The following is a 27,183-nucleotide window of genomic DNA, read 5'->3' on the forward strand; positions in this document are numbered from 1 at the left end:
TAATTTCCCCTATAAACCCTAATTGTCTCCTTTACTATTCAAAAAAACCCAGACATGCCTTATGGCCCAATGGGAAACCGTTTGACAATGAATATGAGTAAGAAGTCAAACCATCTTACTGGAAGAGTTTACGCATCCACATGATCTGGATGGGGGCAGGTGATGAAGGGAAGGAGCTGGAGCTGATTGGCAAGATTCACAGGGACCATAGAGGTAGATGACTAGATGCATTGTGAAGTGGTACCAATGAATGTCAGAAGTGCCAATGAATACCATCCAACCTCTGGTCCCCCTGATCTCTCCCATCTATTCTCCTAGATATTCAAAGTCTTACCCAAACAAGAAACACACTATTCTTCATACACACCTTACAGTTCTTAGCTTTGGGCCTTGGCCACCTGCCTTGAATACCTACCTACTGCTGTATTGAGGGTAAAAATATTCTTTTAGGCTCAGATCTAATACTTCTTTCCAGGAAAACCATCTAGCCCTCTAGTTGTTTATTATTTCTTCCCATCTTGAACTTCCAGAAAGCACAGTCTGTGATTCTCTTTCTTCTTTGCATTATAACTATTTACAAACAGGTCTCCTTCCTCCATTGGACATCATAAATTCTTTTATTGTGGTCAGTTTTTTTTTGTCTTCTTTCATTCAACAAATATTTACCTTCTACATATCAAGTGTTGTAGCTCCTGGCTATGGGACTTTAATACTCTGAAAGGACACAGGTAGGTAAAGGGACAAATACATGCTGATATGGGTCAGGTATAGCTGGGGCAGCACAAACTCAGACCACTTTACCCAGTTATGCAGGTGGCAGGGAGGTTGTCAGGAATGGATTCCTGGGAGAAGCCACATCTAAATGGAGATAGGAAGGTCAGGTGGGAATTTATCTAAGCCAACATGCCAGGGAGGCTTTAGAAGATGCATATTGCTGGTTATCTAAATGGCTAGATCACACGGGCCTTCTGAGTCCAAGTAGAGAGACTTTCCTGGGAGGAAGAGGAAATCTCTGATGCTAAGCCCTTTCCATCTCTTATAGCACTTAGCACAGTGCCTGGACCACAGCTGATGCTTAAAAGAATGAATGATCTTAGCATTTCAGACTACCTTTTCATTTAAGGGGCTCATGTAAAATTCTGTCTCCGTATTGATCAGATAATCAACCAAGTCCTCAGAAAAATAAAAGCACAATAAAATTAAGTGTTTGATTAGTAAGAAGAATAATGGCTGGAAATTTCCTTGATAAGCAAACAAATCTGGACTGTATTTATCCAAACAGGTAATAACAGCCTGAGGTCAAGGTGTCCTGACAGGGCAACTGCAGAACAGCTGCCATATAAGTTCCTTTCCACCTTTAGCTTGTCTGTCATCTAAAGAAGGCCCAAGAGGCAGACAGGAGCCCCTTGTGAAGTTCCTATTTCCAGAGCTGCTTTGGGAGGGAAGTGAGAGTCACTATGGAGAAGGTGTGTGAACCACTGCCTTTTCCTCACACCCCTAACTCTCATAAATAGAGAGCAGAGTCACAGCCTAGGTGCACCCACGGGGAAGGGGGTTTGTGCCGGGAGAGCAGGAGGAAGGGAGGAGGCAGGAAATGGACTTGGGTCTGGAGCCCCACCAGGAAAGGGAAACCAATTTCCAACAAGCCTGACTTTCCAGTCAACATATTCTCAGTGGTTGCCAACTACTCAACTCCTGTCCTTGTTAGGAAGCAGGAAGTACAAACCTCAAAGCTCGCTCAGAGCTCCAGCACCATGCATACTTCCTGTGCACACTGATCCTAGAACTGGGCTGCAGTGATGACTAACCACTGATGGTAAGGATGGCTTCAGGCATGTTGGGTTGACTTGTGAATTGTCCTGTGTCAGAGACATTGAGTCTTTTTCAATTAGCCTCTCTCCCAATGACCTGTTCTTTCCTCAACCAGATATAGTGCTTTTCTTTCTCACTAAACACATAGTAAGAACAACAATCCCACAGTCAGTAAACCCTCTATCAGGTATGGCTGCCATCCTGGAGTCCCAAACTAAGAGACAAGCAGAAAGTTCTCATCTTATGGAATCTTCCTACAAGCCAAGCACCCCACTTACATTCCCTGTCTCATGAAATCACTATGACTACCAGGGAGGGACCATCTCCACTCCTACTTTGCACATGAGAAAAGCAAAGAAACTTATAAACTACCCGATACTTGTGCTTAGTGATCTCCACTCCTGATATACTAGCCAATAGTGTACATACATTGGGCTGGGGTTAGAGGCCTGGCCCTGTGTGTCTCAGGCCTCAGTATTCCTGTCACTTTCCTGCTGACTGCTATTATCTGTCTGTCTCAATGAGCATAGGCACTTCAAGAACAGAATCAATGATCTGCGGACATCCCTGAAATTGGTACCAGAAAGCCTTGAATTCATGCTTATTAATTAAATAAAGCTTCAAAGGTAAACTGGGTTGCTGGTATGAGGGTACAACATAGCCTACTGTGAGCATCATATATAACAGATAATAAACGGTTTACATGGCTCAGAAAACCACCTGGCTTTAGAGGCTCCAGAATGTTCTTAATTCCAGCAGCTCTGGGTCCAAGACCTAAGACATATCTTCCCTTTACAAAGTATCAATCATATTCCCAGCCCTTGTGCTTAGTACTCATAAGCATTATTTCAAGAAATCTGCTCAATGATATAGGTGTTATCTCATTTTATAGATGAAGATATTCTCAGAGAAGGCAAAAATTCTTATCATACACAGTTCAGTAGGATGGAATTGGGTTGTCAAATCTGGCTACTTTGGAAAAGTTGCCCAGACTAACTTTCCGGGTTGTAAACAACATAGCCAAAATTAGAATCATGAACTGTCCAGTTGCCAAGATCATTTCCCCTCAAAATACCCTAAGGGCAAACTCTGAAATCTTTGGAGCTGACTTAGAGAGAAGATGGGACAGTCACTTAGAAATGTGGCATGCTGACTCCATGACCTCAAGCACATCATGGGGGTATGTCCTGCATGCTCTCCCCAGAACCAAAATACCTTTGTTCAGTCTGAACAACAAGGCTCTGGACTTCCACACAAACGTAAGACAGGACAAAGACCTGACAGAACAGAGCACCAGCAGCGCATCATGGGTTATGGGAACAAAGTGCACCTCACCAAAAAAAAGAAAAAAGAAAAGAAATCACACACCACACACCAAAGCCTGGTGTTCTCAGCTGTGTTAGTCAGAGCAAAGCAAAGACAATCTCCATGGGCTTTTGTACCAGGCCAGGAGGTACCTAATGTGGGAATACTTCTGAATCACTTCAAGGGACCAGAATATAGCTTGACCTTTCCCTCCAACTGTCCCCAGCCCTGACATCTTCATCGATGTCTCCCCTCCATTCCTCCCAGACCATTTCTTGTTACCAAGAAAATCAAACAGGTCTTACAGGTCTTACTTGGCCTCAATTGACAATCCAGATGTCAATTGATGGGTGAGATGCCTTGCCCACCCTGCCAAGTGAGACACCAAGGCACCCCAGTCATGCTGCAGGCCTACCTGACTCACACCACTCTGAGCGGCCTTCCTCTCAGCCTCGCCACCTCTGTGCAGCTCTGTGGGCCCAGCCTCCCTTCCTGGAAAGGGGCTGCCCAGAGGCTTGCTGGGCTCGATCTCCTCAGGGGCATGGAGCTCTGGGAGTCTCTGCTCAGTACTCAGGCACCTGACCACGTCTGAAGGTTTCAAGCAGCTCTTCTTAGAGATCTTGGATCCACCAGGGCATCTCTCACCTGCCTCACTCTCTGTTTTCCTCTCATATTGTCCATTCTCTTCTTGCCAGCACTGCCTCTTGCTCTGGCTGCTAAAGGCATCACTAAGCTCTGAGATGACCCTATCAGGGCTCCCCAGCAGTGGCTGGGAGAAGCTATCTTGGTGAGGGTGGATCCCACCCTCTCCATTGATGTGAAGAGGGGTCTGGGTACTAGGTGTCAGGGAGTAAGTTTTGTGGGGTGGAGGCAAGGCTAATGGGGAAACCACTGAGCGGGGATTAGAGCGAACTGACCAACTTGAATAAGGGAGGCTGAGGGGCAGGGAGGGACGAGCCCTTGATGGCAAGGAGAGGTAGTCCATGTCATAGACAGAAGTCTCAGGCAGAGGAGGCAAGGGTGGAGTCAGGGCCAGAGAACGCCTGCTTGGGACCCCTACAGTCAGCGAGATCCATTCAGAGGTGATGGCATGCATCTCAGGGGACAGAACCCGGCGGGGGTTGGGTAGAGATGAGGGGGCTGGCATGATGAGCTTGCTGTGACTAGGACACTTGAAAAGAAAAGGAGAGAGAAGAAAACAAAAGAAAGAAGCAAAAGATACAAGTGTCAGCAAAAAAGGAGAAAGGAGGAAAATAATTACAAGGGGGCATAAAGAAGAATGAAATGGAAAGGATGATTAAGACACTCTGGTGTCCAAAAAAGAAATCATCTGGTGATGCTTGAGAGAAACTGGGATGTGAAAGTACACATGAGTGCGGGCAAGCAGGATTAGGAGAGGAGTAACAGATGGGTAGAACTAGAAGGGCTCCCATCAGACAGCTGCCAATTGTGCTAGACCACTTTGCAGAATTGGATTTCCAAAGGACAGTCCCTCCTCAGCCCTCAACTATCTCTGTAACCAGCGCCCTGACCCAGAACTAGGGGGAAAGGTGGCCCAACACTGTCCCTTCCTTGAGCTTTTATTCTTTAGGGAGCTCAGGCGAGTCTTCCAAAAAAGTGTGGCCATTTTGTTTTATAATCACTATTGGTTACAGTCAAGTGAAAACACCTCCCCGAGTATCCCACATTACTACAAAACAGAATGTCCTGATCCAATCTCACACTTTCTCCTGTGAGATGACAAATATGGATCTCAATTGTGCAGAGAGCTCAACCAATATATTATGCCAGAACCCTCTATGGGGGTCAGAGGCAAGCAGGTGAGAGAAAAGGAAATAATCAGAAGATGAGAGATAAAGAGATACTATCTCTGCATCATCCTGGGTCCCCAGATCTCCTGGTCATCCTTTCCACAATTTATATAGTGGTATGGTTACTTTATTCCACAGGATGTCACTTCTACCATGACTCTCCTGCACTTATTTTTCTCTTGGCTTTGGGAAAGTGAGCATGGGTTTGTAATAATTTATTTATTTATTTTGATTGGTCCTGGGGCTTGAACTCAGGGCCTGGGTGCTGACCCTGAGCTCTTTTGCTCAAAGCTAGTGTTCTACTACTTTGCGCCACAGCTCTACTTCCCTTTTTCTGGTTAACTGAAGATAAGAGTCTCATGCACTTTCCTACCTAGGTTGCTTTTTCAAAATGAGGATCCTCAGGTCTCAGCCTCCTGAGTGGCTAGGATTACAGGCAGGGGGCCATTAGCACCCAGATGCAATAACACTGGTTTTTTTGTCGGGGGGAGAGGGAGGACCGGTCTCGGGGCTTGAACTCTGGGCCTGGGCACTGTCCCTCAGCTCTTCAGTTTAAGGCTAGCACTCTACCACTTGAGCCACAGTGCCACTTCCAGTTTTCTGTGGAAATAAAAGTCTCACAGACTTTTCCTGCCTGGGCTGGCTTTGAACCGGGATCCTCAGATCTCAGCCTCCTGAGTAGCTAGGATTACAGGTGTGAGACACCAGTGCCCAGCTGCAGTAACATTTTAAAACAAGTTTGCTCAGCTGGGCGTGGATGGCTCATGCCTGTAATTCTAGCAACTCAAGAGACTGAGATCTGATGATCATGGTTCAAAGCTATCCCAGGCAGGAAAGACCATGAGACACTTATCTCCACTTAGCCCACCAAAACCCAGAAGTGGAGCTGGGGTTCAAAGTGATAAGAGTGCTAGCCTTGAGGGAAAAAGCTCAGGAACAGTGCCCAGGCCTTGAGTTCAAGCCCCATGACCAACAACAAAAAGTTTGCTCATAATTAATGTTTAGAAAAGCAAACATCTTCCTATGCCTATAGACTGTGTAGCTCAATGCCTACAGCCCAATGTAGGCTGACCATCTATAAGGTCCCCTTTCCAACCTGATTCCAGTGAATGCTTGCAACAGTTCTTTGGACCTGATCTACCTGTCTGAAGATGAGAATGCAAAATACTCTTTCAACTTTGCAAGACAATCTTGACAGACAAAAATTGTAGAAAGGACCACCTTGGGCCACGAGTTTTATGGAACAGTAGAGGTTTTCACACCACCATCTTTAACTAATAAAGGCTCTGGTTTCTCTTTTTCTACTCAAGCCCACATCAATTTCCGGGGTTCTTCCTTTCCACTCCCTTTTTCCTTGTTACTTGTACACATGAAAACAAACTCCAGTGTCCAGTCTGCATTGCTGCCAACAGTTCTTAATCACAGTGCGCAAGAACCATTCCAGAGAAGCACATGCCATTGGCACATGGGCACTGCTGAACACTGAAATTCCTGTGCTGAGTATTATAGAAAAGCAGTGATAAGAAGCTTAGATACCTGTGGGCTTGCTGTGGCACTGCGACTTGGGGAGGAGGAATAAGGCAGGTCGATGTAATCCACAGGGTTTTTCACCAGTGGCCTCTTAAGCACATCCACATAGGTAATGGGGAAGATGCCTTGGCGGGATGTTCCTGGAATCCTCCCCTCGTACCAGTTCTCATCTACCTGTCGAAGAAGCGTGATCCTCTCACCCTGAAAGACACAGCCAGATAAGGATGCTTGTCTTACCATACCTCAAAACACCTGAGGCCCCTGCCTGCACCCTGCACATCCTTTGCTCAGGGAAAATCTTCCCTGCTGATTCTGGATGGAGCCGACACCATGGGATGGGGAACGCCCACAGCAGTAGAACTTTCTGAATGATACAAAGTTAAGCTTGGTTTTCAAGGATCTCAGGAAAAAGCAGCAGAATATCAGATTCCTGTTCTAGAGTATGAAATATAATGTTTTTGAGTTACTTAAAGCAAAAGAGACATTCAGTGTTTATTTGTAAGGTAAAAATTTTAGAGGATTATCTTTTTTTTCTTCTTATACCTTTATATTTTTCATGGATGATAGAAAACTTAGAACATATACATAAAACAAAACGATCACCATCTATTAGATTATCATTTGGGGATAATGACTGTTAATGTTTTGGCTTATGGGCCCTCTAGATCTAACTCAATACATATGAATTAAATGTACTCATATTTTTATTAGACTTATTTTATATTAGCCTTACATTTTTGTATAAAAACTGAGTTATATTTTGCCTTTTCTATTTGCTTTTTGGTATTAACAATATAAAGTGCCCCTTTAGCTTTTTAAAAATTATATATAATGTAATATAATGTATATATATATATATATATATATATATATATATCCCTCCTTCCTCTCCACACCGACACGGTATTGCTATGTAGCCCAGGCTGCACTTTAACTTGTGATGCTCTTGTGCTTTACCTCCAGATTGCTAGTATTACAAGCATGTGCCACAACATCCAGTATAGTTATACACTTATAAAATGTACATTTTAATGGACTACTGCAAGGCATTCTATTGTTTATACATATGATTTCATCACTGATCCCCTGCTATTGGGATATTAGATTGTTTCCAAAATCTGCCTCTTTCTTTCCTTTTCTTTTCTTTTTTTTTTCTTTTTGAGATGTGGTGAGGAAGTACCAGGGCTTGAACTGAGAGCCTCACAGTTGCTCAGTTGGTGTTTTATCACTAGACCTCCTTTAGTCTGGCTTTTTGCTGGTTATTTTGGAGATGGAGTCTTACAGATTTTTCCACCCAGGCTGACTTAAACTGTGTGATCCCCTGGATGTCAGCCTCCTGAGTAGCTACAATTACAGGTGTGAGTCACCAATGCCTGGTTCAGAGTATCTCTTGTATGCAAGGCAGCCCATCTTTTGCAAGCCATGAGCTGACTTCTCTCAGTCCTCAATAAAATTAGCAATTTTGATAACTTTAGCACCCCAGAGAATTTTGACACAGACAGAATATTTGAATCCTTTGCAAGAGGCAATCCTCTGCACAGGGTAACTATGTGCACAATAGGCATGCTGAGCCCCTAAGAGGCAATAACGATGGTATTAATACTAGCATCTGCTGCTTATGTAAGAACAACCAGATGCCACACATCACACTGGTGGTTTCACATATGTTGCCTAATTGAAGCCTCTTTCAAATACCATGGGAGAGGGCCATTTATCTTCAAGTCTTTTTTTCCTCTATGAGGCACGGAGAGCTCAAAGTATTTAATTCCCCACAAGCTTCAAGGCTGGTAAAGTGTGACTGTTAGCTTCAAGGCTTTTCAAACTCTTTCTGGTACTTAAGTTTTTTCCCCTTCAGCCTATCAATATCTTAGAAACATAAACCTAGTCATCAACAGTGCAACAGGTACTCACTAAGTGTTGGCTGGATAACTTGTAAAAGATGATTAAAGCTTGAGAAATACTATCCTTTGTCAGTGAACTCAATGTAGTTCAGCCCTGATTAGTCTAGTCTTTGTTTAAAATACCTCATCTCAGAAAGTTCTCCAAATGCCCTTATTGCAATTTCTATCAGCATATGAGCCTCTTAAAACTATAGACTGGTACTCAGCAGCAACATTATATCCCCTTAATAACGGCACCACCCAAGAGCCCCAAAGCATATCATAAGAAAGGGAGCTTACCTTTCTGAAAGACATTTCTACTTGCGTATCACCATTAAAGTTAAACTTAGCAATAGCTTCTCCATATTCCAACACCTGCACGGGTGTCAACTTTTTGGGCTGAGCCTTTTCAGCAGGAGGAAGTAGCTGAGAAAAGAAAAGAAGCAAAGAGAAGAAAGAAGGGCAACAAGAGGAATAGAAAGCAACACAAGTATTCAGTAAACACAGTGCTTTGGATATGGTTGGGATTTTTCTCAGAAAGATAAGGGGCTACAGTACCTCAATGTAGGTGCGTGGGAAGATTCCCACCCGGCCATGGTGTTCGCCTTCATACCAGTTCTGATCAATCTGCTTATAAATGTAAACAATGTCTCCCTTCTGCAGAGGAAGCTCCCTGTTGACAGAAGGCCACTGGATTTTAGCAGATGGCTCAATATGTGCAAGATTAAGACACTTATGTTTCTTATCAGGAGACTTCAAGTGGGGTTAAGGGAGAGAGATTACAGAAGAAGGTGGCTCCATATTTGGTAGTGAGAAACCCACTCGTCAGGAAATTACATCACATTGGGCATTTTTCCAGTCTTTTGTGGGATGGGTGTTAACATTCAAACTGAATAGCATTCCAGATTGCTCAGAGGCCTGGTTGGTTTGTTGGAGCTTTCTCAATGAATGTTTTGTGAATACTGTCTGAATGCTTTGAATATTGACACACCACAGAGCGATGCTCCCAAAAGCCTTAACTGAAGTTTATTTGAGGGTGGAAAAATGTCTCCTTCTGGATACATTTACTACCTCCTTCTGTGCTGCAGCAATAATGTCTGCATTGCTCTAAATTACCTGTGAATAATCTGCAACATACCAAGATCCTTCAATCATTTCACCAGTCAGCCAGCTGTGTACCCACTCATCTCACTATCCATCTCTCTAACACCACACAGTAGGGAAGACTCTAAAGTTAGGCAAACCTGGAATCAAATTCCATTCTATGATTTATAGGCTCTGGGGCTTTAGATAAGATACTTATACTTAATCTCTCTGAGACATTATTTCTTTATCTGATCACAGTTGCTAATTCAAAGTTGCAGCCACCAATGCAAAGGAAACACAGTGCCTGTTCTAGACATTCAATAAATGCTTATTTCCTTCCTTCTGAATGTGGAAAAGGGCTCTTGGAAAGAAAAGGAGATTTTCTTTCAAAGTGCTTCATGCCCTTTCCCCATTTCTCCAAATCCATGCCTTGCCTAAATAATGATGACATTAACATTTAACTAGGACTCCTTTTAAAAAAAAACAATGAGACACCAAGAGAAATGAATTCTTTACGAGACATGTTACTATAATCTCTCTGCACGTTACCTTTATAAAAACAATAAAAAAATTAAATGAGACAAAAAGATGGATTAAAAATAAAATGAAAACTCCAGAGGGAAAAAATTATGGCTTGAAATTTTCTTGGATGAAGAAAAATCTTTTTCACTTGCACCAAAGTAACAGTATGGGAAAAAGATATCTGATTGTAATTTGGAAGGGGTGTGCTGCCAGTTATGTGCATGTCAGGAAGTCCCATAGTACATGAGAGATGCCAGCTAAAGAACAGGGCACATCTGGAAAAACTTGCACACAGTACAGAGTTGGCTCTGTGCTGAATAAAAGCACAAGGTGACTGCTCTAAATCTGCACTGAGAGCTAAGATTTTAATCCTAAATAGGCCTGTGAAGAGGATCTAGACATTTGTTTCTGTGAGAAGAAATGTCTCTCACCACATTTTTGCCAAAGCCTTTTGTGAAGTGTCCCCAGTTCTCCTTCTTTTATCCCTAACTGAAGGCAAAAAGCATGAGCAGGATTCTCAACATCTCTACCTCTGCGGGGTTTGTGCAGACTCCTAAATCAGTGATCCTGAGTGTTTCACAGCACGGAGGGCAAGTAGTAACTGAAACAGCCCTATAACTAATACTAAGCAAAGGAGAAAGACAGCTTGAATGAGAGAAAAAAATCAAGAAGAGGTATGCAGTTGTGGCCAATGGAGATAAATAATGAGGACTCTGTGGTGACCATACTATATATAGACTACCCCCAGCTCCCAAAGAACCATGTGACCAGGGGCTGGGAATGTGCCTTAGCGGTGGAGTGCTTGCTTAGCATGCATGAAGCCCTGGGTTCGTTTCCTCAGCACCACATAAACAGAAAAAGCCAGAAGTGGCATTGTGGCTCAAGTGGTAGAGTACTAGCCTTGAGCAAAAGAAGCTCAGGGACAGCGCCAAAGCCTTGAATTCAAGCCCTAGGTGGGACTGGCAAAACAAAAAACAAAACAAACAAACAACCAGATATGATGGTAATTACTAGGAAACAATAGCACAATACACTGATAAACTTTAGGTCTTTTCTGGAATATCATTGCATATATGAGCACAACACAGCAAGGAACCTGGTTGACTTTTCCATATTGTTGAACCATGTGTCTCCACAGCACAGTTTTTGTTTGTTTTGTTTTGTTTTAAAGTAACACAGGTAACTTTAAAGGATTAGAAGGTTTAAAATAAGACTCTCTATGGATGTGGCAGTTACTGTTTTTGCTAAGTTCCAATGACTTTGTTTGGAAGGCACAGGTCATGATGGATACAGAGTCAAGAAGGAACACTCTAGCATTAACAATGATGATAAAGGGTAACAATTTCCATGATTCCCAGTCTTCTCATTTCTTCTATCTGAAATGATTGTACACGAGAAGAAATTACTTTAAACTCTTTCATGAAACCTAGGAAAATATATTATCATTACACCCTTCAGTGTATGATACATAGATTTTTCTTAATTCAAAGGGAAAAAAACAGTTATCTATAGGATTAAACTGCAAATTAATTTATATGCCTTTGACATTCTCCTTCTGGCTAAAACAGAGAGATAATACACTTGGAGCATTGATTTCTGATCCACTGTAAAACATGTTTTACAGGTTTTACCCTGGTTCCTCACAAGAGAAGCATTTTTTTTTTAATCCTCATCATGCAGATAAGGAAGACTAGGGATGAGAGATTGATGGCTTAGACAAAACAGCAGCCATCTCTTAGCTGATCAGCTACAGACTGGAGTAAAATAAACAAGCTCAACGTCATCAGATTCATATCTACATTTTAGAAACTGGCCCAGTTGCTTATTTGGCATTGAAAATGGGAACCGCAGTTGAGTAGCCCTCCCACCGTGTTCCCTGTCACTTATGGATGTGAGCTGATGGCTATGGGGTTTTCGGCTGCAAATGAAAGTACATGGCCAATTTTAATCTATAGTTAACTATAAAGCTAGCACATAGAAAGAAAGATTTCTACAGCCATGAATATACAGCAAAGTATCTCTTCTAGAGTGGAAGTGGGAAGTAACAGTGGTTCCTGAACTCATTTTTTTACAACAAGATTTTTGTTTTGAGAAACATCTTACAAGGTGTGCACTCTGAGGAATGCACTTAAAAAAATGCTAGTTTTCTGTGGGTTCTCAGAGACCTTTACTCTTTTGGAATGCTGAAGGGAAACTGGCCAAGTTATATTCTGAGAGACTGGTTCTACGCTTTCCTGAAGTGTTGGGTAGATGAAGTTGCCACTTACTCAAACAAACTGGGCTCTATACAGAAGGCTGGGGACACAGTGCCTAAAAGCCCAGCACCTGGTGCCAGTTGCTGTACCTACAGTCCTGCAGTTCCCTTGTGTGTTCAGTGGGACAAATATGACTATATTCCACAGGGTTCATTCTGTCCTCATTCATGAGGGCTGAAAGAATATTCAACATGTTTTAAACAGTGCTTGGTATGTAAACTACTGTTATGTTTTGAAGTCCACATTATTCTTTTTTCAACTCTCTTCTACATCATACTGTTGTGTTCAAAGCAGCAGTGAGAAATATAAATATGACAGGTAGTACTTACTTTAATGTCTGAGCTTTAAAGTCAAATTTGGCTCTGGCAGGCCTCATCTAAATACAAGAAACAATGACAAGTTAATGTCATGGATCATGTCCAATAAAAAGGTCCCACACGTTCCTAAGTTTCTAGAAAGCAAAGCAGAAAAATTCACTCTATCCAGTTCGTTGTGGTACAAAAATCTGGGCCAAATCCCAGCATCTGACCTTATTTTTAGTTACCTTGGCCATGCATGAAAATTCCCCTAAAAAGGACCAGATTTAGGGAAAAGCAGTTTGAAAAATCTCAATGCTGCAGGAGTTGGGATCCCCCAAAACTTGCTGACCCTAGCTACTGGCAGCCACAAGTTCCAAGGCATTCCTTATCTACTGACTCACTTCTTAGGACCATTTTCTATTTGCCTGAATTAAATTTTGATCTGCAAATAGTTTGAAACTCTGATTCACCTTTTCTGCCAACTTGTATTCCATATTGCTTAGGTTCAGTGAGATCACCCAAAAAGCCAGAAAAAGCCAGTCCTGAACCGAAATAAAGCCATCTGCTGAGATTTCCATTCCTGCTGGGACAGCTCTTGCTCTCTCCTCCCAGACACCCCAGCCTGCAAGTCAGACTCAGCCCTGCTCCACATTCTCATCAATTTTGTCATTAGAGCCCCTGAATCCACAGCCCCATTGTGGGTCTGACCTCTGGTTCCCCCAGGCACAATGCTTGCTTTGATTTTACCTTCTCCACACTGGATCCACTGTCACCCAAGAGCACAAACAACATTCCTCAAATTCTTCCTCAGGTCACTCCCTTGCTTTGATGCTGGCAGCTCAGCTCTTGTTCTTCATATCAATTCTCCATTTGCAACATTTCTCCCCTCTTACCTCACTGCTTTTCCTATTTCCAGTCCAGCATATCTTCTTGCTACACCTCTGCTAAGTCCCCTTCTTTGTCTATAATGTCTTCTGCTCCAATTCTAGCAAGAAATTCACCTTTACTTACTATATTCATTTAATATCTTTCTCATCTTTAAAAGTAGGCTTTTCAAGCTTTTTTTTTTTTTTAAGGAAGATAAACAGTAAAAATCAGGTAAATGCCAGTGTAATTCTATCCCTAAGCCATGAGAAGCTTCAACCTCTTCAATTGCTATGACCTTTTGGTCTAGAAAAACAATGTGATGAAAATAACATCATCTCTTCCTTACGAGAAGGGATTGGTTGAGTGGAAGAAAAAAATGAAGGAACATTTTAGTTAAGAAAAAGATTTAAAAGTCATTAAACTTAATGTTAGATTTTGATCCTTCAATAGATACCCATAGTTCTATGCTTCTCAAACTGAGGTCTTACAGGGTCTTCTTAGGGACTGTGAACTCTCCACAGGAGTTTTGTTTTGTTTTTGGGTTCTGTTTTTGAGACAGGGTCTTGCTATATAGCCCAGGCTAGTCTTGAACTTACAAGCTTCCTGCTTCCACATCCTTAAGCCCAGGATTATGGATGTGCCCCACAATGCCCAGCTCTCAAGAACAGTTTCTTGTTTTGTTCTGTCTTTGTATTTCTGTGGTGACGTTTCCATCTATCTATAAACACACATAGCAGGGAGCGACTGAACGGCCACTTTATAATTGAGTTAATGCCACTCCATTGCAATGCCTATATTTCTGTCTGTTTGTAGCCAACGATCATAATTTAAGTTGTAAAAAAGAAAAAGAATGGATGTGGAACTAATGATAAAATGACACAAGTTCATACGAGCCAATAGCAAAAGTTGCAAGTACAAAAAGCTCACAGTGATCCCAAAAGAAAAAAAGTAAGTAAGGCAAACAAAATAGGGGTGCAAAAAGTCACTCTATATCACTCTATTAGAGCCATGTGACTATTCAAATACATACCGAAATAGCATCTATTTATACTTTGGATGATATACAAGTTCTTTAAAAATAATATCATTTATTCATTTAATTAATAAAGTTTATATAGGCATATAGTTTGTTAGTAAATAATTTATGAACTATTTAATGAGTAAATAAACTTAAGTCAATAATGGTGTCTGGTGCTTTTTTTTCCATTAAAAGGAACTTATAGAGACTGGGCACTCATGTCTCATTTGTAATTCTAGCTTTTCAGGAAGCTGAGAACTGGAGGAGTGAAGCTCAAAGCCAGTCTAGCAAAAAGCCAGGCTGGAGAAGTTGCTCAAGTGGTAGAACTCCAGTCTAACAAGTACAAGGTCCTGAGTTCAAGTCCTAGTACTGGCCAAAAAAGGTTAAAAAAAAAAAGGAATTCATACATTACTCAAAGCTGAGAAACAATGATTCCATTGAACTCTTAAGACATATGTATGTGAGTTATCGATGGCTAGACAAGACAGTTACAGTCACTTCTCTATGCCCCTCTAACTCATCTTTGCTTCCTCTGGCTCTCATTGTTACTCACTCTAGCATGAGGTAATAAATATGCACAAGGGAGACTCTTCTACTACTAGCCTTCAAAGACTGTCCCAACTCTGCCTCCCACAGGAGCCTATACAGAATTAGCTGCCACCCATGTTCTACTGAGTGAGAATAAAGTACAGCTCCACAACACAGCCTGGTGCTTGCTGGTTATTTTCTCACATTTACTAGTCAACTCCTAAGGCTATGGTTCTCCTAATGCAGTCCCTTAAACTGGCTCCATCAACATCTCCCTAGCAACTTGCAAATTCTCAGGCCACAGTCCAGATCAAAACATTGTAGACGGGACCCAAGAACCTGCATTCTAACAAGCCTTCAGGAGGTTCTGATGCACAGTTAAATTTGAACACTACTACTTAAGAGGGGAGTCAAGACGTGTCAAAGAGAAAGCACCTGCTTCTGTCCATGGCTACCTCACCTGAGCTGCATCTTCATTTCCATGTGTTATCAGAATGCCTTTGCACATTTCTATCTTCTTCCTCATTCACAGGCCCACAGACCTGGAATGGATGAACCCACACCAGAACCTCCTGGTCAGCGTTGTTCTGAGGAGGAGCTGCAGTGCCAAGGGGGAGGCTAAACTTCCCTTATACGTGAGCGAGTGACACTTCTAACTTTTGCTTCCTTTTCCTGCTACGTGCTCTTTTTCTCCTACACTTTATAATCTCCTCCCACTCCCCAGATTTCCTTAAGTCAGTGTCCCTTCTTTTCTTTATCTCTTCTTGCTAAACACCTTCTATTTCTCAAAAATAAACGAGTGAATAAGTACTAGCCAATGATACCTATGTCACTCAAAAGCTAGAAATATTAGTATGGATCTACTATACTAAAAGTTTATAAAACTACATATTGTATCACTCCATACTACCAAACACCCATATGCCACACCCCAGACATGTACACTTCCCCAAGAAGAGACCATCTTCAGCAGAACTAGCTAAGGGTCACATGGCAAAGCATAAACTCTTAGTCAAGAGGCAACATGTAAGTCAGCACAAGAATTCCAAAGTACTGACCTTGGTGTAGGCAGCCAAGATAAATCACTTCAAAGTTTTGTTCCTCAATCCTTTTATAATATGAAATGTTTAAGCTTACAAATGTCAAAAAAGCAATGAAATAAATGAAAGGCCTCTCAGAGATCTCTGTACCTTCTATGGGTTTATCCTAACCACAAGTCCTTCAGTTGTTCAGTGGTGCTGAAGCACTACTAAACAGGTCACACAATAATTAATCAGTCCATACATGCACAGCAGTAAGCTCTCTGATGTTTCCATGGCAATGCCACCAAATTTGGAGGCCCTTATTACTGTCATAAAATATCACTAGCCAACTTCAGTAACATAAGTTTCATTAACTACTTCTTTAAAAATGAATCATTACCAATGTGCATGGCCTAAGGTACATGGCGGTTAAGCAGAATGTACAGGCAACATGGTATCATGATCAAATGCAGAATGGAGAGGACTGGACTCACGGAGGCAGCCAATGCTCTAAACATGCATTAAGGGTGTGCACAGCAGATCCCGGTCCCACAGCCAGGCATGCTTGAACATATAGAGCACAGGACATAATGGGGCTCATGTCCATTCACCAGCCACAAAAGAGCCAAAGCAAGGCTAAGGGAAGCCAGGATGACAGATGCTGTTTGCAAAACTACATTGGCCTACAGAGGGCAATGCTGAGGGAAGGCAAGTATTGCTTTGGGTCAAGCAGCAATTCGAGGTGACCAAAACAGACCTCTGACCCAGATTTCCTTTTTGCAGTATCGTCTATATTGAGAAGATCCCCAAAGCGCTCATTAGTGATAAACTGATGGTGCGTCGGGATGACGCCCGTGTGGCGTCGAGCTGCAATATCGGCCTCTTCTTGCTCACGCTTAAGTCGTCTCTGGTCCGCTAAAAGTTTCTGCCATAAAATTGCATAAAATGGGCAGTGAATAATCTGGTCTAGGGTAATAGAAAATGGCCAACAAAAGCAAATAAGGAAGATGGTAGGGGGTAAAAAGGGAGGTGGCTTTAAGTCAGAGGGGTGGGTGTTAGGGCCACAACTATTATGTTCCCATGGCAACCACCCTCCGCACACCCTATAAAGAGAGAGAAACCTACCTAGGAGAAACCTGGGGAAGGCTGGAATGTGGGAAAGCATGATTCCATATGACCACACTGTCCAGCTAACTATCTCTGGCTCAGCCCAAAGTCATCTGATTTCTAACAGCAAAGGGCAGAGACCCAGGGATCACAGACAGGGAACTGCAGGCATGTTGGATTGGCAGTTAAAGTTACCTCCCAAAGGTAGTGATATGTTCTCACCGTGTATTCCCAATGTGAGACCAGTACTGGCTATTTTCTGCAGCCCATATCAGGACCATGAAACTTGTTCAGCAACTAAGTCAGTTCTGTGCCTGCTCTGTCAGTTACTCTACCACACATTATTCACAGAGTTGAGCTGTCCAGAAAATGTGGATCCTTTCTTCTAGGCCTGCCAACACTTCCCTAAACACAAGTTTTAGGAGGCCTTAGGATATGCATCAAAGGCTCTTCATGTGGCTAAGAGTCTCGGTTATTATCTTATCGAATTACTTCTTCATTAGGTGAAATGAACTGGGTTTAAGGGAATGCTGTGGAATATAAACACAGTAAAGAAACTAACCATAACGGTACCTAGGGTTAGAGGAAACAGTCTTTTCTCTGTTAAGAAAATAGTCATCAATTTGTTTTAAAGACTTTAAAAAATGCTTCAAGTTGGAAGGGTAACATTGATCAAGATCCTCTGTAGTAATTTTCTGACTTGTAGAACTGAAACCTATTTGTAGAATTTCGTTAAAAATAATTCAACTTGCTTTTTAAAAAATGTCTTTCTATGCTATTGAAATGGCTTTATAGAATTTTAATGTGTTTCCTTATACCATAGCAATCTTTCATCCTTCAGATTAACATTCCTTACAGGAAAGCATTAATCAGAACTAATACTTCTTAGCATACTCAATAAAACATAGTTTTTTTTGTTTTTTCCAGGAGGCAATCAGCTCCAAGGGATAGTGAGTCCAATTTTTCTCTGAAGTCTACAAATAACTCATCAAATGACTATGGGATTTCCACTGCTTGGTAAATTGTTACAAAGATTAAATGAGAGAAGACGAGAAAATGAGTTATAAGACATAGGCCATCGAGAGAGCACTGGCCCAGTAACACAGAGTCTTGGCTTCTAGCTTGGGAACCTCTGTAGGTTCACTTGTTAGGTGGTCCTGGGTAGGCTGCTTCATTTTCTGAAATTCCATTGTCATCATGCAAACAATAAAGTATCTGCACAAAAGCAGAGTATTTATTACCTTCCCTCCCCCTCTCGCTGAGACTCTGAGTCATTTCTACAGTGAAAACAGACTCAGGCTAGAGGCTGTTACAGTCTCAGCTTAGCCCACTGGGGCACCAGCCCAGGTTTAACATCATAAATGGAAGCAGACAACTAATGGAGCAAACTCCCAACCCAGTGCTTAAACCTGAGCTTTGTAAATCAAGCAGTTTTGTCATTTAACCATATAAGTTCCAATCTTGGTAATGATTCCAATTATTTTAGGATCTGTGAGCTGCCCACATTTTGTAGACCACATTTAAGGTATCGTTGTTAAATCAAGTAAATAAATAGGCCCTATTCAGGTAAAGTTCTACCACAAGACTTTCCAAGTTGGATTCTAAGGCTTTATACTTATTACTGAAATGGAATTTCCCCTTCCTCTCATGGCAGTTCAAGCCTGCATACACAGGAATCCTGGGCCTTGGGACAGGAAATACGTAACAAAAAACAAGGAAATAAATCTGTTCTGTCTTCATGGACACTCATCATTAATGAGTTTTAGATCTGGTTGTTACAAATAAATCTGGACATCAAGTGCTTCCTCTTTCTTCTTGCATTCAACAGTATAGGATCGTAGTGAAAACTGTCCCTGGAAGAGGACAGGGACAGGCATGTTCTCTCTCTCTCCTCTCTCTCTCTCTTCCTCTCCCTCCTTTGTCTAGTCTATCTCTCGTTCTACTCCTCTCTCTCTCCTTACCATCTGGCAGCAACGATTATAATCATAAAGTTCTGGCAGCTTTACCCTAAATCTTTAGGAAACTCCACCTATACTCTGGAACCACTCACGACAGAAAAACATAGGAAAATGGAATAGGACAGGGCTGTAAGTTCATGGCCACCTTCCCTCACTGCCATCTGTTCAAAGAAATTCTTTCATCTCTTAGCTCATTACAGGAAAATGGGCACTAAACTTGTCTAATCTAGAGGACCCCTTTTTCCTAGGAATGTGAAGTCCGGAACATATGCATTATAATGCTTTATCACCATAGAAGCTGATTTTGTGCATTCGGCTGATATGCAGTTCCACCTCTTCCCAGATCCCTGGGACATTGGACTCTTGTAGGTCCTGGCAGTCATACTGCATGCAGACATTTTATTAGCTGCAAGAAAATATCCATGTTCTGAAGTTCTTGGACTCCCTGTGTTCTCACCAATACTAGTGTGTGTGTGTGTGTGTGTGTGTGTGTGTTGTGTTCTCACCAATACTAGTGTGTGTGTGTTGTGTTCTCACCAATACTAGTGTGTGTGTGTGTGTGTGTGTGTGTGTGTCTGAATTAAAGGTTAACAGAGTTAGGGACAATTTCCTCAAATCATTTTATAAAATGTATTGCCACATTCAATGGACTCTTGTAGGTCGAAGTTCTTGGACTCCCTGTGTTCTCACCAATACTAATGTGTGTGTGTGTGTGTGTGTGTGTGTCTGAATTAAAGGTTAACAGAGTTAGGGACAATTTCCTCAAATCATTTTATAAAATGTATTGCCACATTATTTTTTGTTTTCCTACTGTGTTCTTCTTTCCTGATTTGAACTATACTTTGTGCCCAATGAGGGGTGGGTAGTAGTAGAGAATGGATAGGGAAATTTCATTACAGATGACCAAAGGGGTAGGTTTGGAGGAAGGATGAAAGAATGAACTCTGGTTTCCAGCTTCTGAAGCATTACTGTGTACCTCTTTCTGTGCTTCCCTGCTGAGGCTGAGATGCTATCTGGTTATGGCATGTGCAGCAAAATGCCTACCTCTGGAAAAGTAGACTGCGAGAAGAGTAACTGAGCCTTTGTCCACATCACCCATGAAAAAATGTCTATGACATTTACTTCTTTCCTTCATGCTTTTTTTCTGCATTAAAATTATCTACAAAGATGAGATTTACCTCTTTATCATCATGACGTCTTCGAATAAATTCTTCCGTTGATTCCAAGTAATCAGCTGGTATAAAATGTCTTGGTGATTCTGAATCTTCAAAAACAACAAATTTGAGTTAAAACAGGCAAAGAGTTAGTGGGAAAATAGGTAAGGAAAAGAGCTCACCTCTCTTCTATAATACCAAATTTCATATTAACAATAGTCATCGTCAATTAGTGATCAATAATCAAATTCTGAATGAAAAAAACCCCCAACTCATCTTTCCCTTTTGCGATTTACTCATTTAATATAAAGAAGATTCATCAGAAAGCAAAGGGAGAAGACATTCTATAAGTGTCCCTACAAAGAGGCGTGCAGGCTCTTACAGGGGTGGACTGTACACTCACACACACGGGGCCACGGAGAGGCTGCCTCTCAAAAAACCACAGGTGGGCAGGGATTGATACAAATAGCAAGGGGTTTGAGATTCCAATGAACACATTTCTCAGATGAGCTAAACGGCCAATTTTTCTTTCGAAACACAGTTTGCTGGTTAGTCTAAATGAGATGGGGCTTTGTTTTTTAAAGAAGTGCAGCCACTGCAAGCCAAGGGTTAATTGCCAAGCAAAACAAACAGAAGCAAAGGACAAAGCAGAAAATGAACACCAGGAGAACACAAGGAGGAAGAGACAGAGCAAGCAGAGTGGAGACGGGGGAAGGTGAGACTGGTCAAACACACAAAATGCCACCTCCATGGGACGGTGCCAGTTCACTTTGTGGGTTGTTGTTCCTGTCCAGGTCATGGTCTGAGTACAGCACGGAGTTCCCATTATTAATAGCCCTTGGACAGTCCTCCAAGACTCCTACAGGTCTCTCCTGAGGGGGTTCTGAGCTGCAGCTAAGCCTGGCCATGGCATGCCGGGAAGACAGGCGAGTGGGCACCAGGGGCTTTGCCCCAGGAGACTGGTCCTGATGGGGCTGACTGGGGAGCTCTGGCTTCTGGCCCACTGAGAGTCCTGAGGAGGAGTCACCAGGGGAAGCCTGTCTGGGGTGATGCTGGAGGGGCTTTTTCAATCGAAAAGGGAGAGGACTCATCAGGTATATGTTCCTGAGGAGGCTGCTCTTGTCGCCCCTGGGATCTGGACGCCAGTCAGTCTGCCTGGAGGACTGCTGCTGTTCATGCTTCCGGATGGTGGTAAAGCGGGTATATGAGGCGGGGCAGGTGCCCTTGCACTTGTTGAGGCGATGTTTGGGGAAGTCTCCATGAACACTGCCACTGCTGCCCTCTCTGCTGTCATTGGAGACAGTTGAACAGTGGTCCAGCTCATCCGAGCAGGTGGAGAGGGGCTCAGAAGGCACAAGGCCTCTGAAGCCCAAGGAGTGGTGTGCCATATTACTACATGTTGGGGAGGCATAGCCCCTTCCCGAGGTCATCCCATCTATCTCCCTGGGACAGAGTTTGGTTGACTCCAGGAGGGACTCTGCTGAGCGGGCTGAGATCAGGCCACTGCGAGACAGCACAGGGGTAGGGGACTTGCTCAGCCTGCCTGACAGGTCCAGGGATGGCATAGATCTGGACCGCTGAATGAGTTGCTCGAAGGCAGTGATGCGGGACGAGACGGTGTGTTTGGGAATGTGCTCTGAGCTCTCCTGGCTGGATCCCAGCTCACCCCTGGCCAAGGCCAGGTTGCTTCTTTCAAAGTGGGAGGCAAGATCTCGCACACTCGAGGAGGAGATGGATCCCAGGGAGAGGCCGGCTCGGTTGATCTGGTGCATATCCCGGTAGAACATAGTGAAGTGCAGCCCAGGCTTTTTGGAGAGGGGGCAGGGCCTCCTAGAGCTGGTGCTGTACTCCTGGAGGCTCATGGTGCTGCTGGACTTGTTGTCATAATCCCGCCGGGAACGCATGAGCAGGTTCTCAATACTTCCCCCCACCTGGAGCGGGAGGCCTCTTTTGGAATCAGTCAAAGAAACACAAAGGTTCTCACAACTTTGAGCCTTCTCTGAGGGCAACAGGACACTCTTCTGTTCCTGCAAAAGAGTGCTGGGAGCAGAGAGCCTGGGTTTGAATTTGGAAGGAAGGATCTCAGAAATGCAAGCTTTTGCAGCTGACAAGGGTTTCTTGTGTTTACAACCAGGGCCTAATGCACTAGTATGAAACGTTCGGCTATGAACTGAAGATGAAGAAATCATGTGAGCATTCCCACCTTTACGATCCACTGGTAAGCATGCAGAATAAAATAAACAGACCCATTAGGTTAAAGCTGAAAGCTGCTTCAAAAAAAAAAAAAAAGGAGAGGTAACATGCTCATTTATCATTAGGGCTTAAAAAATATTTTTTTTTCCAGTTGATGTCCAGAAGCAAAATAATCTGTGCTGCAAAGCAGGTGCAAAGATGCAAAGAACAAAATGGCCACCTTGCCGTTAGGAAAGGCTGAAGCTCAGCTAATTTCTAAGAAAAGGGAATTAGAACAAAAACAAGAGAGAGATGCTTCGAGGGTGAGCAAGGTTGGGGTTCAGAGAGAAGGAAACCATTAATGCTAGAAAGAAAAATGGCCGACATGAAAATGGGGATGGGACACTCGAGGGCTCAGAGGCCTGGTCATGTATTTGCATATCCATAACAGGTCCCAGTTACTGGAGGTAGGCCTGCTGTCAACACCCAGGTAATAGGTAAGGAAGACAGAGGCCTGCCACTGCATCCCATAAATTACCTTTAGTCAAAGCTGAGCTGGAGGGTCTCTTGAGCCCACTCAGGCCCTGAAGAGGGATGTCGCCACCTTCCAAGACACTTTTATAAATCTGCCTCTCATTCTCCAAGCTAGCGAGATCCCCAGGAGCCCCATCTGATTCCCTCTTCACTGCGTGGAAGTTGGAAGAATATACACTATGAAGGAGGTCATATTATAAGCGAGAAAAGGGGGGGAAAAGATAAATCATTAGCATTTTTAACATTGTCCAAAAACACCTGATGTTATCATATGAGGCAAAGAACATTTTTTAATGTCCTATTCAACCTCTATCCTTTGTAAGGAACATTCTAATTCTTTATTCTTAAACATAATTTCTGTGGACAAAAGGCAGGCCCATGGGGGCTTGGATACTCAGGAATCTTATTCAAACAGTAAAATTCTCTAGTTGAGATGATTATATTTATGCTTTAAAAGAATAACTCTAAGCTGGGTACTGGTGGCTCACACCTGTAACCCTAGCAACTTAGGAGGCTGAGATCTCAGGATCACAGTTAGAAGCTAGTTCATGCAGGAAATTTCGTCCATGAAATTCTTATCTCTAACCACCAAAAAGCTGGAAGTAGAGCTGTGGCTCAAGTGGTAGAGAGCTAACCTTAAGCAAATACACACACACATACATACACACACACACACACACACACACACACACAATTAGTGTTACTCTGTACAATACTCCTAGTAAAGGTGTTGGAAGAAAGGTAGGGAGGGGGAAAACCAGAGGTCCAAAGGCTATATACATAATGGTACAATTAAGAACATGCATAAGGGCTGGGAATATGGCTCAGTGGTAGAGTGCTTGCTTAGCATGCATGAAGCCCTATGTTCTATTCCTAAGTACCACATAAACAGAAAAAGCCAGAAGTAGAGCTGTGGCTCAAGTGGTAGAGTGCTTGCCTTGAGCTGAAGAGCTCGAGGACAGCACCGAGGCTCAGAGTTCAAGCTCCACAGCCTGGGAAGGGAGTAGGGCAGGGAGGAAGAAGAATGTGCACAACGAGAGAACACATGGCTCCAATATATGGTCAGCCAGTGTCAGCCACTTAAAGCCCATTTCCTAGGTTACTTTTTCTAGAGCTTTGGCTAATGGAGCATTAAAATCATCAATGAAAAAGGAGAGGTCCAGCTATCTCGGGTGTCCTAGAAAACCACAAACCAAGTAAGATTGGAACTTGGGGACACTATGTGCTCTTTTACTTATTACTTTTATTATCACAGCCAAGCTGGTCCTGATATGTTGCCTAGGCTGAATCTAAATTCCTGGCTTCAAGAGATCTTCCTAGTTGGGTGTCAGAGACTCACACCTGTAATTCTAGCTACCCAGGAGGCTGAGATCTGAGGATTGCAGTTCAAAGCCAGACTGGGTGGGAAACTCCCTAAGACTTTTAGCTCCAATAAATTACTCAGAAAAACAGAAGTGGTGCTGTGGCTCAAGTGGTAAAGTGTTCACCTTGAGCTGAAGAGCTGAGAGACAGCGCCAAGGCTCAGAGTTCAAGCCCCATGACTGACCAAAAAAAAAAAAAAAAGGGAGAGAGATATATCTTCCTGTCTTAGCCTCTCCAGTAACCGAGACTTCAGGTACCTGACACCATACTCAACCTTTTTTAAAAAAATTCCAGATGTTTTAAATATATATATATATATATATATATATATATTATATTTTTATTGTAAAGATACTGTACAGAGGCATTACAGTTACATGAGTAAGATAATGAATACGTTGTTAGGAAATGGAAAGACTTGGAAAAATTATATTAAGTCAAGTAAGCCAGGCCCAAAGAAACATAGGTCCCATGGTTTCCCATATTTGCAATAACTAGTATATATCTGAGACAAGCAGAAAAGGTCAGATAAGTTGATGTTAGGTGAAATGAACCCCAAGGTAAGTATTCAAATGTTTTTTTCTTTCTTGTGATCATTTCTAACATATTCATGATTTCTTTGTTGCTTTGTATGTCCCTCCCCCACAGTATAACCTCTGCTTTCACTGTATTTGATGTTGGTATAATTTGTGGAGGGGAAGGGAAAAAACAAATCATTTAAATAGGGACACAGGCGGACCCATTGCAACAATGAGATGTACAAGTTGTTATGTCAAAAAATGAACTTTGCAACTTTGGTGGGGCGGGGGGTGGGTGGGAGCATTGTGGGGGTGGGAGATGGGAAGGAGAAACAAATGATAAGACAACAATGCTTGATAAGAAATGTATTCATTATCTTGCCCATGTAATTGTAACCCCTCTGTACAGTATTTTCACAATAAAAAAAAAAGAAAAAAAGATAATGAGTACATTTTCTATGGAGCATTGTTACCCCCTCATTTGTTTTCCCCACCATACCTTACCACCTCCCCAACTCTCCCCCCCGCATACCTGCCAAGTTGTAAAAGTTCATTTTGAACATCGTGTCTTGTATAACTCATTGTACAATGGGTCTAGGACTTCTTGGCACAGGCCAATTTCTTAATAAAGACCCAGAAACACAACAAATCAAAGAAAAGTTGAACAAATGGGATTACGTGAAACTGCAAAGCTTCTGCATGGCAAAGGATATAGCTAGCAAGATCAATAGAAAGCCCATGGATTAGGAGAAGATCTTCACTAGCCATACAACAGACAAGGGTTTCAAATCTAAAATACACTTAGAACTCAAAACATTAAATCCCCCAATAACACATCCACAAAGAAACATACTCAACTTTTCAGCTAAACTTTACACTTACTTCTTACATTATGGCATCTACTAGGCACAGAAGCTGTTGCCCATTTATAGCCTTCATTTATGTTTTATCTTGTTAGAATCTAGGTGTTTTTCAAGTTACTACAAATTCTTTTTGAAAGTACTCAGTCACCAAGCCTCTCCCTTCTCTAATCCCCCTGGTTCTGTGCCTCGCCACTGAGGCTCTGACATTGACTGGCAGACAGCATCTGCACACTCTTCTCAGAGAAGGGAACAGTATTGTTTTTACAGAAGGACACAGATTTCTGCTAGGTCTGTTTCAATTCTGCTTCATTCAGTTTACTAGGATGATTATGGATCTGTCGGCTTTGGGGTTCCACAGCTTGATGGAATTCCTTCACCCCAGTATTTTACTAGATTATCAAACACAAGAAAAGCTTAAAGAATGGCAAGAGTGACCACTTATAACCCTTGGTTCTACAGGTTATACCTAGACGTACTTACCTTATACACATCTAGTCATCTGTCCCAACCATTCACCAGCAAGGGGAATTGTGTACATACTACCACACTAGCCATTCCTCTGTACAGATAATGACAGCAATAAATCTGGCTGCCCCCCAGTGAGACATTCCAAGTGGGAGGCATTATGCTAAGTGCCTGATAATCATCCACTCTTGAATCCACACACAATCCTACTTCTGTCACTTTTCAAATGAGAAAATGAAGCACTGAGCACCTGGGCAGCCTGTCCAGGAGGCAATGTTAGCAAAGGCAGAGTTAGAACTTAGTTCATGTCATGTAATGCTATGTAGATGGCACTTTCAGCTACTGTTTTTTGTTTTTATTTGTTTATTGTCAGTTGTGGGGCTTGAACTCAGGGCCTTAGCTCTTTTGCTCAAGGCTAGCACTCTACCACTTTGAATCACAGCACCACTTCCAGTTTTTGAGCAGTTAATTGGAGATAAGAGTTCCACATGGATTTTTCTGCCATGGCTGTCTTCAAACTGTGATCCTCAGATCCTCCTGAGTAGCTAGGATTACAGGCGTGAGCCACCGGCGCCCGGCTTAGCCATTGCTTTATGTAGAAAGTTTGCTACCTATGACAGAGGAGACAGTGGCTTAAATGCTACAGGAGCCAACAGGACTCAAGGATACTTGAGTGTCGTTACAGCACTACCACCAAGTAACACCTGCCAGGAACATACTTGGCCAAGTGACACAGAACCCAGGAATCGGAAATGGGAAAAAGGAGGAGCCTCTGTTGGAATATGAGGCTGTCTCCATCTTAAAGTAGTTAAGTGCCTCTGGGCAATATGGCCCCCTCCCCAAGGAGGTCACACACTCCCGACAGCTGCCACTAACTAGCACTAACCGCTCCCTTATCACAGAGGTGTGCTCTATGCCAGCTTCCATCCTGCTGCTCTGTGGTCCTCTGAACTGCCTTGTCTCAGCCAGAACTTCCAGCCATCTTCTCAAGTTCCTCTTCACTTCATTCTCTAATGACTCTCAGCTACAAGTGGCTGCCTGACTCACACTTCTCTACCTTACCAGCCAGCCCTGCTCTGGCTGTATTCCACCATTTCTTCCTGCTTCCCACAGAC

At 42.7% G+C, this 27,183-nt stretch overlaps 1 protein-coding gene across 6 annotated transcripts in view; it reads right to left on the reverse strand.

The window, feature by feature from the left end:
* Positions 1-27,183, reverse strand: part of Sorbs1 (sorbin and SH3 domain containing 1) — a 236,646-nt gene that overhangs the window by 15,733 nt on the left and 193,730 nt on the right. For 3 of the 6 annotated variants that reach the window (XM_013017801.1, XM_013017803.1, XM_013017798.1), the window contains 7 exons: positions 22,865-23,037; positions 20,179-20,264; positions 16,693-16,860; positions 12,531-12,577; positions 8,897-9,011; positions 8,639-8,764; positions 6,465-6,659 (listed from right to left, as the gene is read on the reverse strand). In XM_013017801.1, the coding sequence (XP_012873255.1) occupies positions 6,465-6,659; positions 8,639-8,764; positions 8,897-9,011; positions 12,531-12,577; positions 16,693-16,860; positions 20,179-20,264; positions 22,865-23,037 (910 nt within the window). Of the gene's footprint in view, positions 1-3,532; positions 4,289-6,464; positions 6,660-8,638; positions 8,765-8,896; positions 9,012-12,530; positions 12,578-16,692; positions 16,861-20,178; positions 20,265-22,864; positions 23,038-27,183 lie in introns of all 6 variants that reach the window. The other 3 variants (XM_013017802.1, XM_013017804.1, XM_013017797.1) reach the window with 2 other exon arrangements.

Source organism: Dipodomys ordii, unplaced genomic scaffold, assembly GCF_000151885.1.
Source record: "Dipodomys ordii isolate 6190 unplaced genomic scaffold, Dord_2.0 Scaffold36, whole genome shotgun sequence".
Classification (NCBI taxonomy): Eukaryota; Metazoa; Chordata; class Mammalia; order Rodentia; family Heteromyidae; genus Dipodomys; species Dipodomys ordii.